The sequence below is a fragment of the Camelus dromedarius genome, chromosome 13 (assembly GCF_036321535.1).
Source record: "Camelus dromedarius isolate mCamDro1 chromosome 13, mCamDro1.pat, whole genome shotgun sequence".
Taxonomy (NCBI): Eukaryota; Metazoa; Chordata; class Mammalia; order Artiodactyla; family Camelidae; genus Camelus; species Camelus dromedarius.
Window position 1 is genome coordinate 53,712,797 of NC_087448.1, and position 24,935 is coordinate 53,737,731.

Consider the following 24,935-nt stretch of genomic DNA (forward strand, 5'->3'; position numbering starts at 1 on the left):
ACTTGCTGATTCAATAGATTTAGGGGCAAAGGAGAGGAAGATATCAAAGTGGAACCCAGGGTTTTGGTGACTGAAGGGGAAAAAAGGTGGTATGATGAAAGGAAATGGAGAATTTCTATAGGAGGGTGGATGGGATGGGGGTGGGGCAGGTGGAAAGGCAGTGGGGGAGGAGAAATGATCATTCTGTGTTGTACATGCTGAATTTCAAGTGACAGTGCCTTCAAGTAGGAGTGTTCTAGAGGCAGCTGGAAATGGCTGATTAGAGAGCTTGATATATATATTTGGTAGCCAACAGAATGCATGGACCCCCTGACCACAATTTATCAAATGATACAAATGCAGCAATGTTGGAACACGGATTGATTTTGCATTTCCAGCTAAAGCTGAAGAAAAGGATCAACCAATACTGGATTTCCCTTCTTTCGTGATACTCATTTATTACTACTTTGGTATTGATTTTTCTGTCTCAGTGTTGGGACTAATTCATGACGAAAAAAAGAAAAGTAAACATCTCTGGCACTTCTTTCTGTTAGAACTTGACTAAAAGTGTGTGATTTTTGTCCAGTCTTAGGGCATTAACCCCCAAAATATAACTGTCATGGATTTTGCGGCAGAAATATTATTTTGTGGTCCTTATTACCGAAGTCAAACAAGCAAAACAAAAATCTCAGTAAGTACCTCTTAGCGTAAGTTAAATATCATTTTTAGATGATGAGTGGCTGCAATTTCTTGCCTCTAGGAATTAACATTTAGTCCATTAAGTACATAAATTAGGTTTTTGGAGCTCAGGATTTATTTCATCCGATAATTGAATACACTGTCTTCCCTAAAACATTTAATTCTGGTAATGGATGGAGCCTATGTATAATGAATGTGATATAATGGTATTTGATTATTCTTGCTTGGCTGTAATTGACTTGATTAATCTACTTATTCTCTTTGTTATGTTCCAGAGAATTGATGACCAGTTTGCAAATCTTCCGTGTGAGGGGCTTATATTTGCTTAGGAGGTGATTTTGAATGGTCCCTGAATTAGAATTGTGAATGTTTTTCTGAACATTTAAGCAACTGGTCTCCAGTTACCTTCAAGAGCCCCCCAGTCGATGTCCTGGTTCTCTGGTTTGTGCAGGGCAGGGTATCTGTTAAAGAGGTTGGCAATGAAAGCCAAGTTCAACTTGGGGTTCCCTCGGACGACGTCTGTGGCTGTGACAAACTGTCGGCAGCCCAGCCTCTCCGCCTGCTGCAACATGCATTCTGCCCTCTGGATGTCATCCTTCTCCTGCAATGAGAAAGGACAGACGTCTCAAGGCTGGGTCAAGGCTCTCCAGGCACAAAGTAGGCACTGATAACATGAGAAAGAGATGGGAATCTTACTGAAACCCTTAGTATTTAACCTCAGACATACACTTAGTCACAGCAAATTATTACCTGCATTTGCCTGAACCAAAATCAGAAAGTCACAGTAAAAGGAATGGTAAAAGTTAAGTAATCGAGTCCTCCCATCTCTCTACAGAACAGAACCATTTCAGGTGAATGGTTGTTTGTCTTGTTTTCAAAGAGATTTAGTAGATTTTACAATTTTATCATTTAAGTTGATCTTTATTTTCAACCATCAGGTTTCCTTTTTCTTATCTTGCATAGACCTCACGAAAAATGTTTATTTATTAAGTAATAAATTACATTCCTGGGGGGTGGGGGTGTAGCTCGGTGGTAGAGCGCATGTTTAGCATGCACAAGGTCCTGGGTTCAATCCCCAGTACCTCTGTTTAAAAAAAATTACATTCCTATTTTCAGTGCAAAGATATTTCTATCTGCCAGAAAGAACTTCTGATTAGCTTAACCACCTTTCCTACCCTGACTTGCTATACTTGCAACTCAGACAAAATAAACATGATCAGTAAGTTAAGCTACATAGTGACATTGATAAATATATAATATCAATTTAGCTTTTGCAGACTTTAGACTGGGGATCACTCAGTTAACAGATTAAAAGTCTATTCAAATAGTTCTGGAGAATCTCCAGGCATTTGTAAGCAGACTCTTACTAGAAGACTGAAGTTTTGTTGAAATATATTATTCCACTGCCCTTAACAGTCTTAAAAGTCTATGAAATCACCAATTTTCAGAAAACAGAAGTTATTAAAACTGGAATTATTTCTTACTATAGGTTATACATTATACATTTCACAAGCTTTACCTCTTATTCAGGAATGAGTTAACTTTAATATCAACTCACTGGATTTAACCCTAATGATATTAAATGAGGTGCAAGAATGAATAAGGCAACTTCTGTAGATCAACACTGAGGTGTTGGCAAAACTGAAGTTATAATTGTGCCCATTGTTTTTATTAAGTCCTCACCAGACACCAGTAAGAATTCAGACGACCCTGTCCAGTCATTTTCTCCCATGACCCTCAATGGTGGTATGAGGCAGGGCTGTGGAGCGTGAATTCTGGAGCCATCCTTGGCTTAAATCCTTGCCATGCCACATACTGGCTTTGTGGCCAGGAGGTGATTATTAGCTTCACTAACCATCAGTTTTCTCAACTATAAGACAGAGTTATTAACACATACTTCAGTGACATTTGCAAGGATTAGAGGCTGTGTAAGCAACGTGCCCAGCATATATACCTGGCGCATAGCAAGAACTCAGCTATGGGGTTTCTTCTGATTATTATTAATAGAGGAAAGAACCCCAGCTTCCGATCACATAACTTCCAATAATCTGTCATGTGATCTTGGACATATTAAAGAACCTCCCCAAGTCTCAGTTTTTTTCACCACAATAGTGGGAGTTTACCTATTTGTATTAATACCCCACCTATTTCCAGAAACAATATTCAGGTACCAAAAAATGGAAAAAATTATCCTTCTTGGTGTCACAGAGCCCATTAAACGATGGGACTTACGCAGAAGCGCCTCCGATGGTTTACGGCATTTAACTAGCGTTAGTTTCTTTCTTTCCTTAATGTTTATTTCCCGATTCCACTTTCCACAATTACCCCACCCTCACCCCCAAAACTGTTAACAGTTTTTCACAACTGAGCAGGGCTCTAAGCAGAGATGTGCACTCAGGGAACATGGAGTCAGGATCACCAGGGCCATGGCAACCGCCAAGGCAGCGGAAGCACCGCGTTCTCCTAACACGGCTCGGGGCGTGGCCTTACCCTTAGTCCTGACATGTCAATAACAACAGCAGGGACGCCTTCTTCATCCCCTTTAGGAGCCACCTGTTCAAGCAGGTGGTAATAAGCTTTGGAGTCCTGTGAGAAATGAAGAAATTACAATTTCAAAATGGCACAGCTAATTACATACTTAGCACAACAATAATTTCCCCCAAGCAAACACATTTCATTTCTTATTCAACTCTCATTCAAGAATGCAACTTAATTAACAAAGCTGGAAATATTCACTAATTGGAATTTTCTACTTGTCTCTTTACGTATTATAAATATACTTTTAAAATTATATTTCTTTTTAAAAGGAGTATAACAGTTTGTTTTTTTTTTAAAGGACATACATAAAAGGCAACCCAAAGAAAGAAATACTATTCTGTTGTCCTTAGGGGAGAAAAATAATTTATTTACATGTATTAAATTGTATACAGGAAAATATATATACCTTTATATTGCTGTAGAAGTCAGTCAGCTAAGGTTTAATTTAAAAAAAAAAGTGACAGAAAAAGGAAGCAGAAGTTTAAAGCAGAGTTTAAAAGTACATTTACATGGACAATCAGCAAAAGAAAAAGATTTTAAAGACAGAAAATTGAAGCATTCACAAGCAGTCTTTATGTAAAAGGAGAAATGTTAAGTGCATTTAATGTTTATTGAGAAGCTAGAAAAAGTGGCTAAATTTACTTATTGCAGAGTGGATATAGATATTGAATTCTCCTGTTTTCTTAGATTCTGGAAATAAGCTTTTTGACAAAAAATTCTCTGAACCATAGTCTTCAAATTGTGTTTATTCTCACTCAATGAAATCATAAAGATTTTCAGGTAATTTATTTAAATCATTTAAAGACTGAAAAATCAGCTGTTGCTCTGTTTGTTTTTTAAAACTGGGTGGGGCCTGAGGGGAGCAGAGGTAGCTCATGACTTTAGAAAGATGAGAACAGAGCACACCAGCTGTGGATGCTACACCCAGGAAACTGATTTTCATCTCTTTGCTCTACCTCCCCCATCTCTTTCTTTTCACTGTAGCTATTTTGAAGTCAGTGAAAGTTCTGTGCAGGTGTTAGGCATGAATAAAATCTGTCCACTGCACATTACCTCTGTTCAGTTTTGCTAAGAGTCCTCTCATTTCACCTGACCCTAAGAAATTTTTCTCACTCACTCTAGGATGGGAGCTATGCCCACCTTCGCTGACTTTGAATCATTTAAGGGCACCTCCCAAAGCTGCTGTACGCTCAGATTTACAGGTCACAGCACCAACCTTGGATGAGATGCAGCTGCTTCCTGAAAACAGGCACAACCACTGCATAAGTGCTCAGCTGGCCAGCTCCTATCTCATTAAGCCCAAAATGGTAATGCTTCTAAAGAACACAGCCTTTCAGTGAGAGGAAATCAGGTCCATTTAGGGCTCCAATCAAACATCTTAATTTTGTCTGCAAAGTTTGAGAATTTTGGATGAAATAATTGCAGAGCCTAACTGTTGAGCATCAGAGGAGATAATACTGTCCAGCTCACATTACATTCCAGTTTGGCTTGTGGTGCTAGAGGAACGTTCATAACCAATGCAAGTTGCACAGTAAGAAAAAATGATTTCGGCATTATTAGCTTATGTCTCAAGGAATGGGGGACTTTCCATTTAGAAGTTTCACTCTCACTGGCACTGGGCCTGGCAGACCTTGAGTTCTAAACACCATTGAGTCCACAGCAGGGGGAAGCTGTCACTCAAAGAATTACAAGCCTGGATTGACTCTTAGTGAGTCACGTGGCCTTTCCTCTGACTATTGCTTTTCGCAGAAAATGTCTTTTAACTTTTGAGAAAGTGGAGACAAATGTTTTTTCTCACGTTGCATACCTGCAACTCATACCACTGGGGACAGACGTTTCTCCCTACTCCTTAAGCTCTATCTCTGTCCATCTGCCATCAATGCCAACAAGCTGTTCCTTTCACCTTGACATGGAACTCTGCACAGACTTGAAAACCACGGTGCCTGCTTCCCTCAGCCCTTCCCCTTTTGGATCTCTGTGGTAGGACTGATTGTGTCTTCCACATTTTCTGGGGTTAATTCTCATGGCAGAGAGTTTCCAGAATCATTATCTTTTAAAAACCACCCTGGTTTCTACAAACAAAAAGCTTTCAAGAAATTCACGAGTCATTTTAGAGAAGCAGTATGGTGGTCCAGTAATGCGGACCATGGAGGTCAACTGCTCGATTTGAGTCCTGACCCCATTCCCCAGCTATGTGAACTTGAACAAGTTACTTAAATTCTGTTTACCTCTGCAAAATGAGAAAGCAATAATCACTATCTCAAAGATCTGTTGTGAGTATTAAATGAGTCAATCATGTATAAAGCAGTTACAACAGTGCTTGGCATGCGGTACACACTGTTTGCTATGATTAGTATAATTAGAAGAGTAATCCTAGCTTAATTTTTTTTTAAAGGAATCCTCACCTGATGCTTCCATTGATAAAATCAGAATGACAGACAATCCTACTCAGACTCGCTTTACCTGAAAATCAGTCTCATCTCTTGCCCTTCCTCTGTCTCACCCTCATCCCTCTATGTCCTGATATCAAAACTCCAGGGACACCCTTCTGATGCTGTGCAGTCGCCAGGACCCTGGACAGATCTGCACGGGCCCAGCACTGGAGATGCACATGGACCCTTGACAACAGCGAGGGCTCCAAACAGCACCGGCCAGTCTAACCCTAGAACTTCTGAAGAGACGAGGCCCATACCTCTGTCTTTTCTCCATTTATGCCCAAATCCCCTTCACTGTGGTGCTTAGCCACGTTCAAACTACACCCCTCCTACCTTGATGTCGGTGCTGAAGTTGTTGATTTTGTTGCAGCCTGCATTTTCCAGGTGGTAATTAGCCCACCGCAGCAGGAGCTCCTCGGGGGAGAGTTTCATCAAGTCCTCCAGGCTCTCCCCTTCTCTCAAAAGAGCAACCAGAGCTGAAGAAGCACAAAAACCAAAGAAAAATAAGTACAGGGACTATCTGAGGGGATTAGTTATAACAAACTGAACTCTGCCGAAAAGTCAAAGATAACAATGTTATCTCTCTGGGATAAAGGGACTTATAGCCTTTCCCATGGAACAAACACTTTATTATTATTCCCTAAAAAGAGATGCAAGGTATTGTGAGCTCATTTATTATCCCCATTTTTCAGGTGGAGAAGACAAGTCACTAATGAATGTCTGTGCCTTGACTAACAATACAGTGGCAGAGCCCAGAACATTCTGACTCAAGAGTCTTGGTTGGGTCTTTCAGACCATGTTTCATGATACGACAATATTTTACTTTTAAGAGATCAATTTCACAATAATGACAATGTCCCCTGGTCTATTCCCATAGGTGTTTTATATTTCAAGTGCTTACTTGCATAATTATAGCATCTCAAAAAGTGTAAGCAACTCTTTCCTCTATGTTTCTCAGATGAATAAATAATTTTGCTCAGCTGGAAGGTTTAAACTTAGCTGAGATCATTATTTGCAAATCAATATTCTCTCTTGTGGGTTCCAAGTTTCCAATTTGCTCTCTTCTTCTTCTTTATATTCTGTTTAATATATTGGTTTTAAAATGGTATCCCAGGATTCTTTCCTGGTTATTTTGATTAGGAGACATAAATAAAATGGATACAATAACTAAAGGTTAGAATTTGGCTACAGATTTCATATTAGTAAGATCTGTACAGGAAAAATGAAAAGTAACTGTGTTTCACATACTTATCAAGGTCTACTACTACTATCTAAAGGACTGGCTGTAATTTAAATGCTTAAGATGCTGACAGCAAATGGAATAAGATTGACAGCTACACTGCAAATATTAACTACTGTATATAAAATAGATAAACAAAAAGTTTCTTCTATAAAGCACTGGGAACTATATTTAATACTTTGTAATAATCTATAATGAAAAAGAATATATATATGTGTGACTGAAACATTATGTTGTTTCAGTCACACATATATAGAGTTTCAACAACACTAGAAATTGACACAACATTGTAAACTGATTATACTTCAATTAAAAAAAAAGAAAGACTGACAGCTACAACACTTAGCTGAGAACTCTGAAACCCTAAATGTAATTTCCTACCACCTTGGTAAGAAAGAGACCGAGTTTCTCCGAACCGGGTGCTGAAAATGAATTTGAACCGCTTTATAATACACAAGTTTAAAATAGCCTAATTTGTTCACAAAGTGTCTAAAGGAAAAGTGAGCTCAGAAGAGCTATTGAGGTTGGAGTCCCAGACAGCTAGACTGAGCTATGGGTCCTAAACAAGTATTATTATTGGTCTGTGGTCTTAAAAAGCTTTTGCTCTGTCATTTTATAAAGTCTGCTCAGTGTGGACAGAATCAGTGCAATGAACACAAGGGACTGGATATAAGTACAGGTTCCAAAACTGAGGACTCTGAGCCTGACCTTCCTGACGTCCTCCTACCGCCCACACACATGAATTAGTAAAAAGCCGAGCCGTCAACGTCGTCTGAGGCTTTGCTCATACCTTCATTTCTGCTGAGTTCGATGTCGGCAAATAACCCAATCTTGATGACTTGCCACAACAGTCCCAGCACCAGGTAAGGCTTCCCCTCCTTTAGGTCCTCAGCCCCGATATTAACCACGTGGCACCCGATGGCTGAGGCCGAGTTCAGGGCCAGGTTCAAATTCTCCTGAAGGAGAAACAGGAGGCAAGTTTTGTTTTGGACTTTGCTGATGTCAGATGATCAGGACTGATTGGAGGCAGCAACAATGCTTTGCTTCTGGAAAGTTCATAGGTCTAGAGGCATTGGTATTCACTCGATTTTTAACACAGAAAAAAGACAGTGAGTGACACTTGGAAGAGAAAATCCGGTCACCCAGACACTGGGCTCATGCAGGGCCTGGTCAGTTAAGCCAGAACCTGGAGTTGGAGGCTCATTCTGGTCAGGATGAAAGTAATGAATCTGACTTTTCCACACTGTTCTGTGATGGAGTCTCCATACTCAGTATCTTTACCAGCCATTAGTAAAGGGGCACTTTTTTTTTTTTTTTCTTAATGGAGGTACTGGGGATTGAACCCAGGACCTCATGCATGCTAAGCACGTGCTCTATCACTGAGCTATGTCCTTCCCCCAAAGGGACACTTTTGAGGGCAGTCATTGTCTTGTCACTGGCTATCATTAGTCACACAATTGTTGATGTAAATCAAGTTCATAAAAGAGAGGAACAAAATAGCCCTTTGACTTTCAGATTGGATATTGAAGGAATGAAAAAACACAAACCAAATTCCTGGAAAAGACAGAGTGGTTTTTACTAGGACAATTTACTGGGTATCCATAATATCTAGGGACCTTGAGTTCACACACACACACACACACACACACACACACACACACACACATGCACACGCACGTACAGATTATATGTTCTTACAACTATTAATAATGTATGTAAGGTAACATATATGATTGGAATAGGGTTAATGAAATTTTCTGTCTCGCGTCTTTATAGAGTTGACCTTTGAACAACACGGGTTTGAACTGCTTGGATCCACTTACATGCAGGTTTTTTAAAATACTACAGTACTACATGAGCCACGGATGGTTGAATTTGAGGATGCAGAACCGTGGTGATGGAGGAACCAAGTATAGAGGGGCCAGACTATAAATTATATTTGGATTGTTGACTGAGTGGAGGTTGACACCCCAAACCCCACTGTTCAAGGGGCAACTGTACCATTATTTTTGGGTCCACAAAGGAGGAGATATCAGAGTCAAAGATGTACAAAACCTGTTTTAATGATAAATTAAAAACAAAACAAAATACAGGCCACTAATGAATTGGGAAGGGGACTATCAGAAGAAAAGTGGGTTTTGCCTTAGCGTAGAGCTCAAATGACCAGTGAAAAAGATCATGTCTACTTACGGCTGAGATTAAAATTTCACATCAAGATGAAATTTATCATTAACTGCCCTCACACACACTTAATTGTGGTTCCCACCTCGGTTACGGCTGCCATTTTTTAAGAACTTAGGGTTGCTTAAATCCAAACAGGACAAAATATATTGTTCATGATTTAAGTAGTGAGACATGGTATCTGAGCAGGGAGATTACAGTGACGTTAAAACACTGAAACGTAGCACAGAAACACAGCTTACTTACCACCAGTCACTGTTGCAGTTAATCAACAAATTGAAGGCATAAAAGCAAGTTACATTTATCACACTGGTGGCTGTAGCCAATACTGCTGTGAAGGCTGCCAGGGCACTTCCCGTTCTGTACCCCCCCACTTCTTAGAAAGGCTAATATTTTCAGATAAAATGCTGTGTATCTGGCATCAGCTCAAAGACAAATTACTAGGGAAAGTTTCAGTTAAAACTTTTTTAGCCAGTGTGATTTTTATTCGTGAGTGGCCCAAACAAAGGAAGACTGCCCCAATTACTAACACTCTCTAACCTTCCCCTCTCCGCTATATTAATAAAAGACAAAATAGAAGTTTGCCCCCTGTTCCCACTAGTCATGACAAATCACCAGCCCAAAGCCTGGGTTTTTGGGAGTAACGTCTGAGCGCCTGGAAAAGGCTGACTCAGCAGTGATGAGCACGGTCCTACCTTCAGGTCACACCGGAAGACGTACCTGGATGGTGAAAGGGGTGAGTTTCCTTTTGTTGATTGTTCTTTCGTCAATTGTATCCGGCACTGATAGGTTGATCATTTTACTGAAAGACAAAGAAAGCAGGCTTCTAAATGAAAGAGTCTAGTGACAATGAATTAAATTCTAGCAATGCCATAAGGAAACAAGACGGCCACATAATCTGTGCTACCCAGGGTTCAGGTATAAGATCAGTTGTGCAATTTTGACTGGATTCAAGCCATCTGTGGGAAAGGTCAGTGTTCCTTGAAGTCATGCCAATATACTGAGGCAAGAAATACGGATCTTACTTCATTCATTCACTTAAAAAGCTGGAAGATTATTCTGGTTCCCTTAGCACGTCAGGAAATTCTGGCTGGAGAACCAAAGCAGATTCTCCATGAGTCCTTTACTTCCGCAGTCTTGAAAATTGTCCCCACTATATGAAAGATTATTCTGTACTCTTTTGCGCTATTTATATAATGTCTAAATTGCTACTTGACACCTGGTCAAACTCTACTTCAACTAATTATATGATAAAATGTTTCATTTCCGCCTGTAGTCATTATAGTACCAGTACTTTAGGAACTTCTCCCACTTAAGTATCAACCTCCCACACTGACCAGACATCCAAAATAAGCAGTAATTATTTATGAAAAACTGATTTGACCCGGTTATCATTGGTTTAACATATAATGGGGCATTAAAAATAAATTTCCTTACAAACTACTATTATAAAATTGATAAACAACAAGGTCCTAACGTATAGCATAGGAAACTACGTTCAATATCTTGTAATGACCTATAATGAAAAAGAACATATATATGTACAACTGAATCATTAATGCTGTACACCAGAAACTAACACAACATTGTAAATCAAGTATTCTTCAATTTAAAAATAAATAAATAATTTTCCCTGGGTCACTTCCATCTTATTTAAAGAAAAGAAGTTAGGGGAAAAAAATCCAAAGGAAAAACAACAAAATCAAAGAATAGTAAACTTGAATTGACTATTTCTTTTTTTTAATAAGAGACATCAGCATTAACATTTTTTTCCCTAACAATCTTTAAGCAACTACCTTTTCTTTTGGTTGTTCTTTAAAGATTTATTTCCATAACTTTGTCATGTGTGTGTGTGTATCATATATTTAAATAAAAGGCACTTTACTGCAATTTAGGGAAAACAAACCCCTAAATCATTATTTGAAAAATATAAAACGATAGTGAACTAAAAGCTCTGGGAGATGGCAGTGGGGAGGGGTGGCTTAAAAAAAGTATAGGATAGCCCTGCCCTTGAAAGGCTTATAGTCAAATGACAGAGACCAAATGCACTGATACAAAAGTTACGTAACAGCTCAAAGCAGAACATTATAATGGCTCCCAAAGTATTATAAACAATATATGCTTTAAGAATTCAGTGGAGGGAGTGATCCCCCGGGGCTGGGCTAGACCGGAAATGGTAATGGATTTGTGTAGGAGGAGAGGATGTGGAAGGGAACTCTTAAAAAGGAAAATAAAAGTCAAAGCCAGAGTTGCAAGTTGTAAGCAGAGGTGTGTGGGGGAGAGTGAGGCCAGCTGCTGACGCGTCCGGTCATTCACACGCCCCTTCACTAGCACCTGGCCGGGTACTTGAGTCCTGGGGGTCTTGGGAAGTAAAACTGGAAAGAGATTGAGGGAAGACCAGGGGGTGTGTTGGGTGTCGACTGGAAGAGTCAGGACTTGATCTGAGAGGCTAGGTTTTAAATGTCTCTTTTAAGCAGTGGGACTTTCTAAAAATGAAATCTCTTGGTGAACTCTAATAAATAAAATACCCAAAGTGAATTCTGCAGAGTAGAGGAGAGGGGGCTCAAAGTCTTGACCACACACCCTTCCCTCCAACTCCAGAGCCCACCCGAGATGGGGCATTTCAAGCTTCCTCACTCACACCGCTTCTTACAGTGACAGAGAGGCTGCCAAAGACAGCACCCTGAGAGACCAACCGTGCTGAGAGGCCAGTCCTCCCGCAGAGAGAATACACCCCTCCTTCTCCAGGTGCCCTTAGCATCTGTGCACCACCCAGTGGTCCCCGTGCTTAAGGACTTGCACTGCCCTGTTTCAGTCATCGTGCTGCTATGACCCATTCAACTCCATCTACTCTCATGGCGGGCCAGGCTCAGATGAAGCAAAATGACATGTATTCCAAAACAATTGCTTTGGACCTCGTGTTACTACGTCTCTGTGTTCACGCTTGTCTCTGTGCTGTATATCCCTCTCCTCCACCCACGTGGTAACAGTCTTACATTTCTCATTATGAGTTGCTTTCGAAACCAGTTTGCTCTCCTTGACCTGCCACGTGAAAGTCCAGAAAAGCATTTCAGATTTGGCTCAGCACCAAAGGAAGTGGGCCCAGGATAAATACAGAGAGTTGTGGATATTCCAGATATGTTTAGGGAAACCTCTGGAAGCCAAGAAGGTAGTGTTATTTACCAAAGGACAATGCCATCTCCAACAGCGCTGAAGAGATCATTGGTGTTTGGATTCATGGGGATGACGTGCCGGCAATCAGGGTCATTTTCCAGGGCTTTGTTTATCCAGTTGACAAAGGCATACTTCTCTTCCTCTGTAAGTAAATGAGGCAGACGACTTATTCGCAAAGTGAAAATCTGATACAAACAAAACCACACACATGGATCTTAGATTCTCATGCCCAGGAGAGACATTGTGAGGCTAATCTTGGTCTGTTAGCCTAGCATCTCACATTTACTGACATTTAAAAATCTCAAAGGACTTGGCAAATAGGCACAGAATCTCTGTTCACTCCAAGTCATAAAACATACATATAGCAAGCAGATTTAGAAGCTACGTACATGCAAATATATTTAGAAGCAAATATATACAGATCTTATTTTCTATATGTAAATATGTACATAATTAAAATTTTAAATTAATATTTATGTACACTTTATGTATGTGGCATAATGCTTACAGGATAAAACTCAGGGTTCTGCCTTTAGCCCTGCTGATTTAGATGTGGGATGATCACAGATGATCTTTGCAACGTCTGAGCTTCTTCATGCAATTACAGGTATCCCCCACCTTTTGAAAGTTTGCTCTGTGCCACCTTGCCTTTACGAAAGACCTACCTTAGTACCTGTTTGTGCTAACCAAAAGAAATCCGAAGAGGATTTTTACTTTTGCAAAAAAAGGTGAAAAGCAAAAATAGCGCTGAGTGCTTGCTTTGCAGTGAGCTCTTAGAGAAGCAGTGGGCACCCCTCGTAGCAAGACTAGTCCCATCCAGCTCCACCCCGAGGAACTCCAGGCAGCATCTCAGCATCGAGCTGCCATAGCTTTGAACTGTATCTGTGAGCATCTGTCTAACCTCCATTTATTCTGTTCGTCAGCAAGATACGCCCTAAGGTAACTGCTGCTTCGCTTCACATCATTTTGGTTTATGAAAGGTTTCATAGGAACTCTCTACTTTCAGAGAACAGGGGTAAAATGTAAAATGATATTGCTATGAAATGACATCACTTGTGATATGATCTTTCTTTCCTGTCAGTAAAGCTTCCAGAAGTTGATTTTAGAAATTTTAATAAAGCCTCAAGTGATGCCTTACAGCCCAGCACTGTGTTTTCCAAGTTGCGTGTCACTGAAAACTACGGTGTCCCTCAGAAGAATCCTGAGTCACAAAAACACTGCACAGCAGAACATTTTCTTGAAGATTTCTACTGCACATTTGCATAGCAAAAGGCTGTGAAATTTTCTATATTTAAAAATAAAGGGCTGAACTTAATCTTCAAAATTCCAGATGTCACGGAACCATGAACCGATCTTTAAGATCAACTAATGTTTTGAAGGTCTCAGGTTGGGAATTCTTGCATCACTGAACTGTTTGGGCTGTTAGAAGTTTCCAGTGGCTGTTGGATGGCAGCCTTCAGAATAAATAAACAGTTTTCCTCCAAATCAATGAAAACACAATTTTTTTTTGGCCCACTCAGCCAGCATTTAGAATAATCATGAATGTTTGAGGAAGAAGCCTGGGTAGCTCATTTTGTCCAGAAGATTTACAAAGGAATTTTGGCAGCCTTTGATGTATTTTTTTTCAATGCTGATGAGATTATCCAGTATTGGACCTGACCTAGAGCCAGAACTGCTGGCCCACTTGTGCATCAGAAAACAGGCAGGCAGTAGTCAATAAACATGTTAACTTCTGTCTTTCTTTGCACCCCTTAGGTTTGAACACTGAGTTTGGACTCTGTAACCCCAGAAGACAAGGCTCCCATCGAGCTGGTTCCCTCTCCCCTCAGCTCACCCCCACACTCTCTCCACCTCCCCTCCCCCACTGGTTGGTGCACCCACCTGAATAGGAGTGTTGGGTACCAACACTGGACTGCTCTGAAGTGCCTCCGATTGCACAAATCCCTTCCTTCTTATTGATTGCTTTTCTAAAGGTCTTGGCAACATCTGTGCTTTTTAGGCCATGAAAAACCTGCAAAAACATAATGTATCTTTAGAAGCCTGATCTGTGATTGAGAAAAACCACAAAGGAAAGAATAAGTAACGTTGAAGCCAGGAGGGTGGGAATGCATTTCTGGTTATTTTTTAAACTGAACTTGCAAGGTTCAAAGGCAGCTCCTTGGATTCTGTGTCATACTCACCTTGATAAACTCATCAAAGCTGATCTTCCCGTCCTGGTTCAGGTCACCTGTAGCCATCAGGTTTTCTGTAATTTCTCTCACTCTGTACCCAGGCAGAGGCAAGCAGGCAGCCTTGAACAAGTCATTCAGCTCATTGCAGCTGATGTACCCATTGCCATCGGTATCTGTAAGGCAAATGAGGAGCTGAAGGTTCGGGGCAGTTCGGGTCACAGTACGAAGAGAGATGAGAAGGCTGGATGGGAGGGGATGGGCAGGAGAGGGGTCATGGATGGCCTGACCCCATGCAAAGTCAGAATCTCACAAGAGGCCTGTTCTATTGGAGACAGGCATTAGCATCACTAGCAACATCCAAGAGTCATAATTTCAGCAGAGGTTCTGGCAACAGACCTGAAGAGACGCTTACAGAAACAGATGGGAAAATAAATCACAGGCTGAGAGCCACAGAGTAAGAAAAAGCATGGAATAGTAGAAACACAAAGGAAACCAAAGAAAGCAGATGAGCTATAAAAGAACAGACTTAGAGGCCATTTGCAGGAAAAGCTACAGGTGAGAAAGGGTCCATATTCTATGTTTTGATAGAAAAAGAAGTAATTTCTTGAAGCATAGCTTTCAAAAAGAAGTCTCCCCAGCTCCTCTAACCAATACCACTGTATTCCAGTTCTTTCTGCTATTTGCTTATGTCACCATTTCATTGACTGTCCTGAAGCTACTAAAAGAGAATTGTGTGACTTGAGGTATCAGATCTACTCACCAACTTTGGCAAAAGCTTCTCTGAGCTCCATCATTTCTTCATCGGATACTGATCCTCTGGCCATTTTTTATTGCTTTAGGCAACAGATCTGCAGAGAGGGGAGAACACAGGAGTGACTGCTGCGAATCTTACTTCTCAAAGCATCACACTGAGAAGCAATTCCCATTTCTTAAGTGAAGAAATAGTCCTCTGCATCCCTCATGACTTACAACCATCTTTCCAACATGTGGGAAGTAGCCTTTTTCTTAACCCTCCATGGTGGTCTCCAAAGATGGTCCTCAGCCACTTCTCTCCTCCCCGTGTGCACAGATGGCTCCTTACACTGAGAGACGGAGCTTATTTCCCTCTCCTTGAATCTGAGCTGATCCTGTGACTGCTCTGACCATTTAGAAGCCTGGAGAAGCCATGTCTGCGGCTGGAAGCTTCTGCTTCCTGACTTTTAGAATGCTCATCCTGGGGATGTTCCTCTTGGAACCCAGCCGCTGTGCTGTGAGGGGTCTAAGCCACATTAAGAATGAGAACTGGATGCTCTGGGTAACAGTCTGTGCTCCCAGCTAACATTGAACATTCCAGCCCCTCTGAGCCCCCAGATGAACACAGTCCCAGCTGACATCACATAAGCAGAATTGCCCAGCCACCCAACAGAATCAAGAGATGATCAAATGGTAGTTGTTTTAAATCACGACCTTTTGGAGTAGTTTGAAACACAGAAATATACAACTAAAACACAACTTATATATACATGTCTTTTTTAGGGATATCTTCCTGTTCATATTTAAAATGAATGTTTGACTAAGCCAAGAGATGAATTTTATAACTTCAAAGGGAGTTATGAAAGTTCTCTAAATACTTAAGAGGAAGGGAATCTAACCCTCTAATAATTCATATATGGGAATTTGAGGGACTTTTTAATGTGTTCTCAGAAAGGCAAGCGTTGGCAAAGAAACTCAAAATGCTAGTGCTGGAGAAATTTCCCTTTTCCTGTGCATTATTTCTGCCCTCTAGTGGGCAGAAAGAGAATGCAACAGAAAGTGGATTATATTCTTGTCTCTAGCTAATCCACTACCCGATGTTTCAAATAGGAGCTTCATTAAAGCTTTCCGGATTTCCTGGTGGGGAGGGGCTATGTGGGGTGGGAGTGTGAAAGATGGGGTATTCCTATGTATGAATATATTTTGGGCACTTTAGTGAAGTTACTGATTTAAAAAATATTTAAAATTTGTGACAGGATGTTGTTTCAAATGGATTTCCCTTTCTGTATTTTCACATCATTTTATAGTGTTGTTCTTGTTCTTAGTGACAATGAACAACCACACAAAAAAGGGAAGAGTTTTAACCCTTAGACCTGTAGGCCAAAAATGCATTACACTCAATTTTGCAAATCCACATCCATTGTCCACCAACTCACTATCCTGTCACACACATACACCAGTGGTTCCAAACTTGTGTTTTCCCAAGCAACTCTCTGTGAAGAGAAACCTTACTTGTAAATAACAGTGAACAAATAAAAAAAATCACAACTCTTGGGAGGGATAAATTAGGAGTTTGGGATTAACAGATATACATCACAATATATAAAATAGATAAACAACAAGGATTTACTGTATAGCACAGAGAACTATATTCAATATCTTGCAACAACTTACAATGGAAAAGAATCTGAAAAAGAACATATATATGTATATGTATAATTGAATCACCTTGCTGTACACCTGAAACTAACACAACATTGTAAATCAACTATACTTCAATCAAAAAAAAAAAAAAACAAAAAAAAAAACCAACTCTCAGAGCCTTTGGTTGAAAAAACCCAAATATCCATCCATACCTCCACTATCCCTCCTCCTTGTTACCTTACGCACTGGTGGGAACTCCAGGGGGCTTGATTTAAAAATTGTGGAACTACATATATTATTATTTCAAATCATCATGTTGTACCCCTTAAACTTATCCAGGGTTAAAACCATCTTTTATTATCAATAAAAATGTATTGCATTATTATTTACCTTATATCTAACAAGATATTGGTCCACTGAGTTCTCTGATGGAAGGCGGAAACTGTTGAGGGCTTAACGGTATAAGGAAACGCAATCTCACTTACCCATCACAACACCCCTCAGAGGCAGGTACTGGCTACCTGATTTTCTTGCTCTCATCCCCTTCCTTCCTCTTCTATTTGTCTGTTTCTCTCTCTGTCTCTCTCCTTCCTTCCTTCCTCGCTCCCTCCCTTCCTTCCGTTTCTTCAGTTTGTTTCTTTTTTTTAACCAAGCCTTGTTCCAAAAACATTTTGAGCCCACCTACAAAGATATATCCAAACCTAAGACCTAAACCAATAAAAGCATGTGATCAGTGAGAAGGAGTAATTAGCATAGATGAAATAAGAAAGCAGGGAAGAGCTTTAAGATTTCAAACACATGGTTAGGTCTGCACATTTTGCTAGAAGTAGGCTGAAAATCTAGCTCCGAGTCCTCTAGATGCTAAATGCAAAAAAGGAAACACATCAGTTACCTAACCCCGCTGTCTACATGAGACAAACCAGTTTTCTTAGGGCAGCAGGACTGAGGTCTGACAGCAGTATCTCCACTCTGGAGAAGAGGACGCTTGTAGGATGTAGTAGATACAAGCGTTGTGTTTCTTATAATGTCTCTCATTGAAGGCTGATGGCTTAGGCACCTGTATTCCTACTTTAGAGAGCAGGAACCAGAAGCTCAGAGAAGTTAAGGTTCATCTCTGAGATCACACAGCTGGACAGAGGAGCAGCAGGATTCCAATGCTCCAGTCTTTTCTCATCTCCCGCGCGGTCTACTCATAGTGCCTTCGCATTGCCATTAGGCACTCATTTCATTCATCCATCCATCCATCCCTCCATCCATTCATCCAGCAATTATTCATTAAGTATAAAATATGTCTAGCCCCATGGGTGCTATAAAGAAATCAAACTCTTTTGGCATGCCCCCTTCCCCCCACATATGATATTATATACCTGGAAGGGGCCAAGAGAGTAGATGTTAAACATCTTACCACACACATACACACACATACACACACAAGGTAACTATGTGAGGTGATGGATGTGTTAACTAACCTTATTGTGGTGACCATTTCACAATATATACATGTATCAAATCATCATGTTGTACCCCTTAAACTTATCCAGTGCTATATGTCAATCCTATTTCAATAAAGGTGGGGAAATTTTTTGTAAAAAAAGAAAAAAAAAGAAATCGAGGCTTCTGTTGTAAGAAAGTAGTATATAACTTTCTATAATACTTCACTAAATTCTCAGCTCTCCTTTATACCAATACTCCATAGATGCACTAAGAGAAGGCTCTCTCCCATCATATTTTAGCAAGGCCTTTGATGAAATCTAGTCTAAAGCCCTAGACCTGTCCTGTCCTTCTTGTTGTGGAGTGTCTTTTTTTTTTTTTTTAAATGGAGTTATTGGGGATTGAACCCAGGACCTTGTGCAGGCCAGGCATGCACTCTACCACTGAGCTATAGCCTCCTGGCTTGGGGTGTCTTATTTCTTGGCTCATGGATGTTCATGGGATTATGCGATAAATTCCTTCATTTACAAATATTTATGGCTGACTACTGCAAGCCAGGCATCGTTCTTCCTTTCAGGTGAGGTATATCTGTGCTGCCCTACACTCTGAAAACATGAAATAATGTTAAAGGTAAAGAGAATAAACAAGGTCTCTGAATGTAGACTCGGCTTTTCCTCTGACAGGACTTTTCGATTTTACAGCACAGTGAGAAACTGGAGAGAAATACTCATAGAGGCAGAAAATAAGACTGGATTTTAAGGATCAAGGGCAGGGATGAGGAATAAAGGAGAGAATTACAGTGTTGGGTGAGAAAGAAAATTAAAGATCACAGTACAGTGAAAAAACAGAGGAAATATTTTAGCATAAAAATTGCAGGACCCGTTCAAATAAAAGAAGGGGAAACAGAGTTAGTTTAAAACCATGTGATTTTTTAAACCATGGCAGGTAGGACAAGATGGAAAACCTTGAGCATCTGGAAAACCACAGTTTTCTAAGACATTTATAAATGAAGAGGATCAACTTGGAGAAGCCAAACAGTGAGACAGCCTTCAAACTAAAAAAATCCAAAACCCTTCCGTGATTTAATAGCTAAAGGAAAAGAGAACAGATTGAATTAGTTTACAAGGTGAATTGGAGATGGAATAGCCAACAGCCTAAATTACTGTAATACAGTTCGTTGTTTGTTGGGCTCGGACATGAATTGATATCTGGAGAGAAATCTCTTTTACCATCAGAATGAGCTGTAAGTCCTGGAAACACAGCTCCAACATATAGAGACAGAAGGCACCTTAGAAATAATTTTTAGTACAACTCTCTCATTTTATAGATAAGGAGACTGAAGTTACGACAAGATGAAATGCTTCGTCTAAGCACAAGTCCTCAAAGCCATGCCAGGCTAGAGTTTGTAAACGCAGTTGCTCAAAGAGCAGAACAGGAAGAGGGACCATTAACAGAGCCGTTAACATCCAGAACTGAGAAGAGGCCCTTTACCTAATTGAACTGAGTGAGCAAACGACTGCAGTTTCACAAAGCAGCGAGGCAGGAAGAGGGCGGGGAGTAATTAATGCAAAAACAAGCAGATCAGACCATTTCTAAGAAGGATGTTGCTGGGGTTAGAATCAAATATTAGGTACGTTACACTGTATTAATAGGTTTACCTAAAAAAAAAACGCATCTGTTTTAATTCTTCCATATTTGATGGTTTGGGTTATAATAATATTAGTAAGATTCATGAGGATAATTGACAAGGGTTTGTTTGCAAATTACTGGCACCTTGTTGGTAGCTGACCCTAGAGGGGTCCCTGCCCTCACAGGATGGGCTGTGGCATTTGGACCAAAAACTAAGTGGCTGAGGAGGACAGGCGTGTCCCTTCCGGAGTGTGAACAAACAAGCAGTTTCTTGGACTCTGTTTTACCACTCCTGCAGTATGGAGGCCCTTTTAAATGACCACATTCACTGTATTTTGCCAGGAACCGTTTTAAGGTCTTTTACAAATCAGTGCTCAATTTTGGAACCCCATTTCAGAATCACTGCACAAATCATAAATTTAAGAAGACAAATCCTAAATCATTCATCTAAGTCGCATCTTGCTGCTAGTTTTTCTGTGAGCACTTATCTTTATTAAATCAATAATGATAAACTCCCAGGACATTTGGCCAAAGAAAGTACCAGTTATTCTTTTTTATAAGATTATTTTTACAGTCATAAAAAAATTAAAAACTGCCCTCCCCCCACCCCAAACTGCAAAAGCCACAAAACCTGTTCATTCCTTTAAGTCAGCGAATTTTGAGTCTCTGTTTAAAGGAGGCTAGTATTTTCCAGATCGGTAGTGAAAAGAGACTTTCTGAGAATGACTTCTTATAAGAAAAGCACCTGACTCAAATTCCCTGAAGTCTGAATGGAGAAACTATTTGTAGGCGTTTACTATAGAACCCAGGGCTGCAGAATTTACAGAAGGAAGGGCATTCTCTAAAAGTAAAAATGGAAGCTGAATTTTCTCTGAGGCGTTTCATAACTGACAATGAAAAGCAGCAGAAAGGTTAATAAAAGGTGACAGAGTGCTGGCAGATGTGGAACAAAATGGCTCATGGGCTCATCATTTCTGAAAGGAGGTGATGCTATACTGGTCAGTATTTTGATTCAATGGATTGATACCCAATTATATAACTGCCAGGATCAGAGCAGCATCTGTAACCCGGCATCACATTGCCAAGGGACTCTTTTGAATGTGCCCTACTTTTCCTGCAACTTGACACAGTGGGTAAAGTAAAACTGGAAACTCAGGACCCAAATTCCAACCTTTACCTCAACAAGTTCAGTCCGTATCCAGGGGGATATTGCAGAACTTCCGAACACCTCATTGAGCAGTAAGTAACCCCAAACAACACGTCACCCAGAACGCATTAATACTGCAACTCTTAACGTTAGACTATGACGGTTAAAGAAGTGAAACATAAAATACCTGGGACTCCAAAGCCAAATAAAATCCCCATAAATTTTTTTAAAAGCCACCATGCTGAAGTTACATCAGATAAGGAAGGAGTTTGCCTTCCACCTAATCCTGTTCCCTTCCTTTTACAAAGCAGAACACTGTAGGGGGTCTAGCCGTCAGTACCTTACTGTGTGTGCTTGGGAAACTATTTCTCTGTGGACACAGACGTTCCAGACTTTCACATAAAGGTTGATTCTGAAAATGTATTTTTAAAATGCCTTTGTTTTTAAGAAACCAACTAATTATTAATGGCCTCAAATACAGATGGCCACTTAAAAGAGGCTCTTATGAATTCTTTTGTCTAAAATCTCTTTTAGATTGTCTTTTCTCTCCCTGCAGATACACTGATTCTCCCAAGGCGGCTGCAGAGGGCGGAATCCTCTCTGCAGTCTTGGAGGTAAATGTGGCAGGAACGAGGATCGGGAAGGCTACCCCAGCACAGACCTGGCAGATCTCCTCTCTACTGTGGGTGTAGACACTCCTAGGAAGCCAGCAGCCCAGATTGCTCCAAACAGGCCGAACCTGATGTTGCTCTGTGAGTCTCTGTGGTTTGAACATTCAGTTGAGGGGCCCCTGAAGCTGTATTAGCCCCGCACCCAGAGCCCAGCTCTGTCCCCAGCTGAGGCACACCCAACTCCCCGCCTCCTCCATGGCACACCCTGATGCCTCTTCTTTACCAAGTGGCCCAACCCTATTAAGGATGTGACACAGAGCAAACCTCTTTCAAGCAAAGGGGATATCCCAGGCTGGGGTTGGGGAGCCCCTCACTGCCTTGGCTTCTCCTTCCCTGGGTGTAGACAACAATACTCCTGGTGTTTACATCTAGAAAAGCCACAGCCTCCCTTCATTTCACACTCACCATAAGGACTTAAGATCTGGCCTTTCCCTGACTGAAAGCTCAGGGGACCCCAAATATATCTTTTCAAAAAGCTGGATATTATCACGGGCTAGTTGATGATCCACCATGACACTGTTATCTCAATGTCAGACATCACTGATTCATTCATTCATTCACTCCACCTACAAGTCTGCGTGCAAAGCACTGCCCTGGCTGCCGGGTTACAAGCACAGGGGCCACAAAGACTGAGGCTTCATAACGCCCACGGGTAAATGTCAAGTTTCAAAGGCAACACAGAGACTGCAGCTCGTTACTGCGAAATAGCACAGTAAAAAGAGTTCTGAAGATCAACAATGAACAAGTGAAAAGGCTAAACACAGGGCTGCGAGGGGATAAAAAAAAGATTAGATAAGAGTAAGAAATCACAGAAGCTTATAAAAAAATATTGAACATCTCAATCAGCCCATGCAATACAGGTAGTCAGATCATTTATACCCGTGGACATCTCCAGAATGAAATAACTGGCAGGGAGTGGAAGAGAGAGCGTGGGGTCCAGGAGACCTAGGCTGCTACCTGTCTGTGTAATGCCAGGCTCTGTTTTGCCTCCTGGGACCAAAGTTTCCTCATATGTAAATTGAGAGATGAAGTCCTTTCCATGCTAAAATTTCCAAAAGTTCCCGAGCCGACAAGTGCGTGCACAAGTTAGAGCCAAGGTAAGGTGTATTTCAAATGAGCCTAGAAATAGGGCCAGGAGCCATCTGGAGCTGTGGCCATGGTCCTAAGGCCTCTTCTGGGGAGGTCCCTCCTCTCAGGGGGACCCAGCGTCTCCCAGCCCCGCCTGGCTCCTGCTCTTACCTCAGCTGCAAGTAAAGCTCTGTCCTCACGCATTCTCCTCACTGACCAAGGCAGATGCCCACTGCTCAGCCGCTCGACTGCTCAGCACAGAACAGGGAAGTTACCAGAATGGCACGTGAGGTCTGCTTTCTGGGCTGCCACCGCGTCCATCTTAAGTCACTCTGACCCAGTTCACTCTGAGTGTCTAGGCAAACCTGTATACAAACTGCCCCAGAAAGAGAACCATCTGCTATTTTCTAAAAAATATCCAAATAAGGAAACCCTACAACGTCTCAGGTGTCTCACATCCCTACCCTGTAACCTAAGTCTTTCCTGATACGATTAAAGCTCCCTTTTCTTGGGCTGTTCTCAGAGGGAGTTACAGAAGCTGCTCGATCCATAAAAATTCCGTCACATGCCTTGGTGATTGCCATGGGGCCTTTAAAAAAAAATTCTTTTAACCTGTTTTGGAGTGGCTTTTTCCCCTCCAAATCTTTAATAGTTTTCTTTGCTATCTTCTAGGTCTATTCCAAGCCCCTTAAATGACAGAAGAATAACAGAGTCATAGGATGTAGAGGTAAAGGGACCTTAGGGACTTTCTATCTGGCCACCCTCCTCCTGTCACAGAGAGTGAAATGACACCCAGGTGAAAGGGTGTACCCAGCGTCACAGACCCCGCTGGGACTGGAGTCCCGGCCCCTTATCTCTCCTCTTGCCTTTATAATAAGTTTTCAAACCTAGAAGGGCATGCTCTTCTTTAAGTAAGACCCACTCAACATATAGTAAAGTATAATTCCCCTGTGATTTCGAATATCTCATGAATATAATTTCATGTACGTTTCCCGCACACGAGGAACTTAATCTAGGCATTGAGAAGGCAGCGTCCACATCTGGGCTACAAACAACGTGTGTCAAATACCACGTACACAGCCTACTGGCACCTCCTGGGTGACAATGACCGAGGCAAAGTGAATGCTCCCTGTATTCACCTGTACATCCATTCTTGACTTTGCAGGAAGGACTACACTAAAATAACTCACCCCGAGGCAGTGTTCTAAAGAGAAAATGCCAGATTCAAAGATGAATACTAACATGATCCCTTTAAGACTTCTGAAATCAGCAAGGTTCAGATGCTCTGTTCTTTTGGCTGCTGAGTGGGGCTCAGTGAGCCTTTTCTCCTCTGAGCCCCGGCTCAGACCTCTGCACCCTGGCCCCCATGGCCACATCCATTCCTTCCAGCAGATTATGAGATCACAAATGATAAGATGTCTCACAGTAACGCCACGTGTCTGGCATCTGGCAGGTACCCAGGAAATTAGCTGTAGCCAGGAGCAAACCAACCCATAAACTAATGGTACCCAAGGCTTCAGAAGGCTACTATCACATTCTTGGAGGAGTTTAACAAAAAATATTCTTGTGTATATTCTTATCAGATCCCTCCCGCTGAAAGATACAAACATCAGAACAAAGCAAGTGGATGCGTCAAGTTTACAGGAAACCACTTTGCGGGACAAACGACTTTGAGGAGTTAATATGGGGACCAAAGAGTTGATATAGGGCTAGGGTCCCTAGGTAGTCTTTAACTAGCCTGGGAATGCTTCCTGGCCCCACCCAGCCAGCCACCCCCAGCCAGCCACCGGAGGGTTCTGTCTTGGGTAGCGGAGCCCCAGGCTGGGCTTCTTTAGGCAGTTTCTATAAACCCTGCTGGCCGCCGCAGATGCTCTCATCTCTACCTGCCTACACAGTGTCTGACTTGGAGCTAAGTCCTGCCAAGGTGGGAGGAAGGGGACTGCGGTGTGGAGGCAGAGCAGGACTGAAAGGAGGGTAAAAACCAGCCAGGATGCACAAACTCCACACAGGAACACACAGGAAATAATTAGGATTGGCTGTTAGAGTTCATCTGAATGTAATCTGCACATCACTATCTGGACTATGAAATCCATCCTCTGGTCATTCTAAGTGTCTGCCACTCGGTGGATTCATACATTTATTTGTACATTTCTTCTTTCCACAAATATCTGCCAACTACCTACTCTATGCCAGGTC

General features: G+C 41.4%; 1 protein-coding gene across 1 annotated transcript in view; it reads right to left on the reverse strand.

Annotated features, from left to right (window-relative positions):
* Positions 1-24,935, reverse strand: part of LCP1 (lymphocyte cytosolic protein 1) — a 49,436-nt gene that overhangs the window by 14,528 nt on the left and 9,973 nt on the right. Inside the window, exons 2-10 of the mRNA XM_010980843.3 lie at positions 15,178-15,265; positions 14,427-14,590; positions 14,128-14,257; positions 12,256-12,388; positions 9,793-9,874; positions 7,682-7,847; positions 5,985-6,127; positions 3,169-3,264; positions 1,084-1,279 (exon numbers count right to left, since the gene is read on the reverse strand). Of these exons, the coding sequence (XP_010979145.1) occupies positions 1,084-1,279; positions 3,169-3,264; positions 5,985-6,127; positions 7,682-7,847; positions 9,793-9,874; positions 12,256-12,388; positions 14,128-14,257; positions 14,427-14,590; positions 15,178-15,241 (1,174 nt within the window). The 5' untranslated portion in view covers positions 15,242-15,265. The remainder of the gene's footprint in view (positions 1-1,083; positions 1,280-3,168; positions 3,265-5,984; positions 6,128-7,681; positions 7,848-9,792; positions 9,875-12,255; positions 12,389-14,127; positions 14,258-14,426; positions 14,591-15,177; positions 15,266-24,935) is intronic.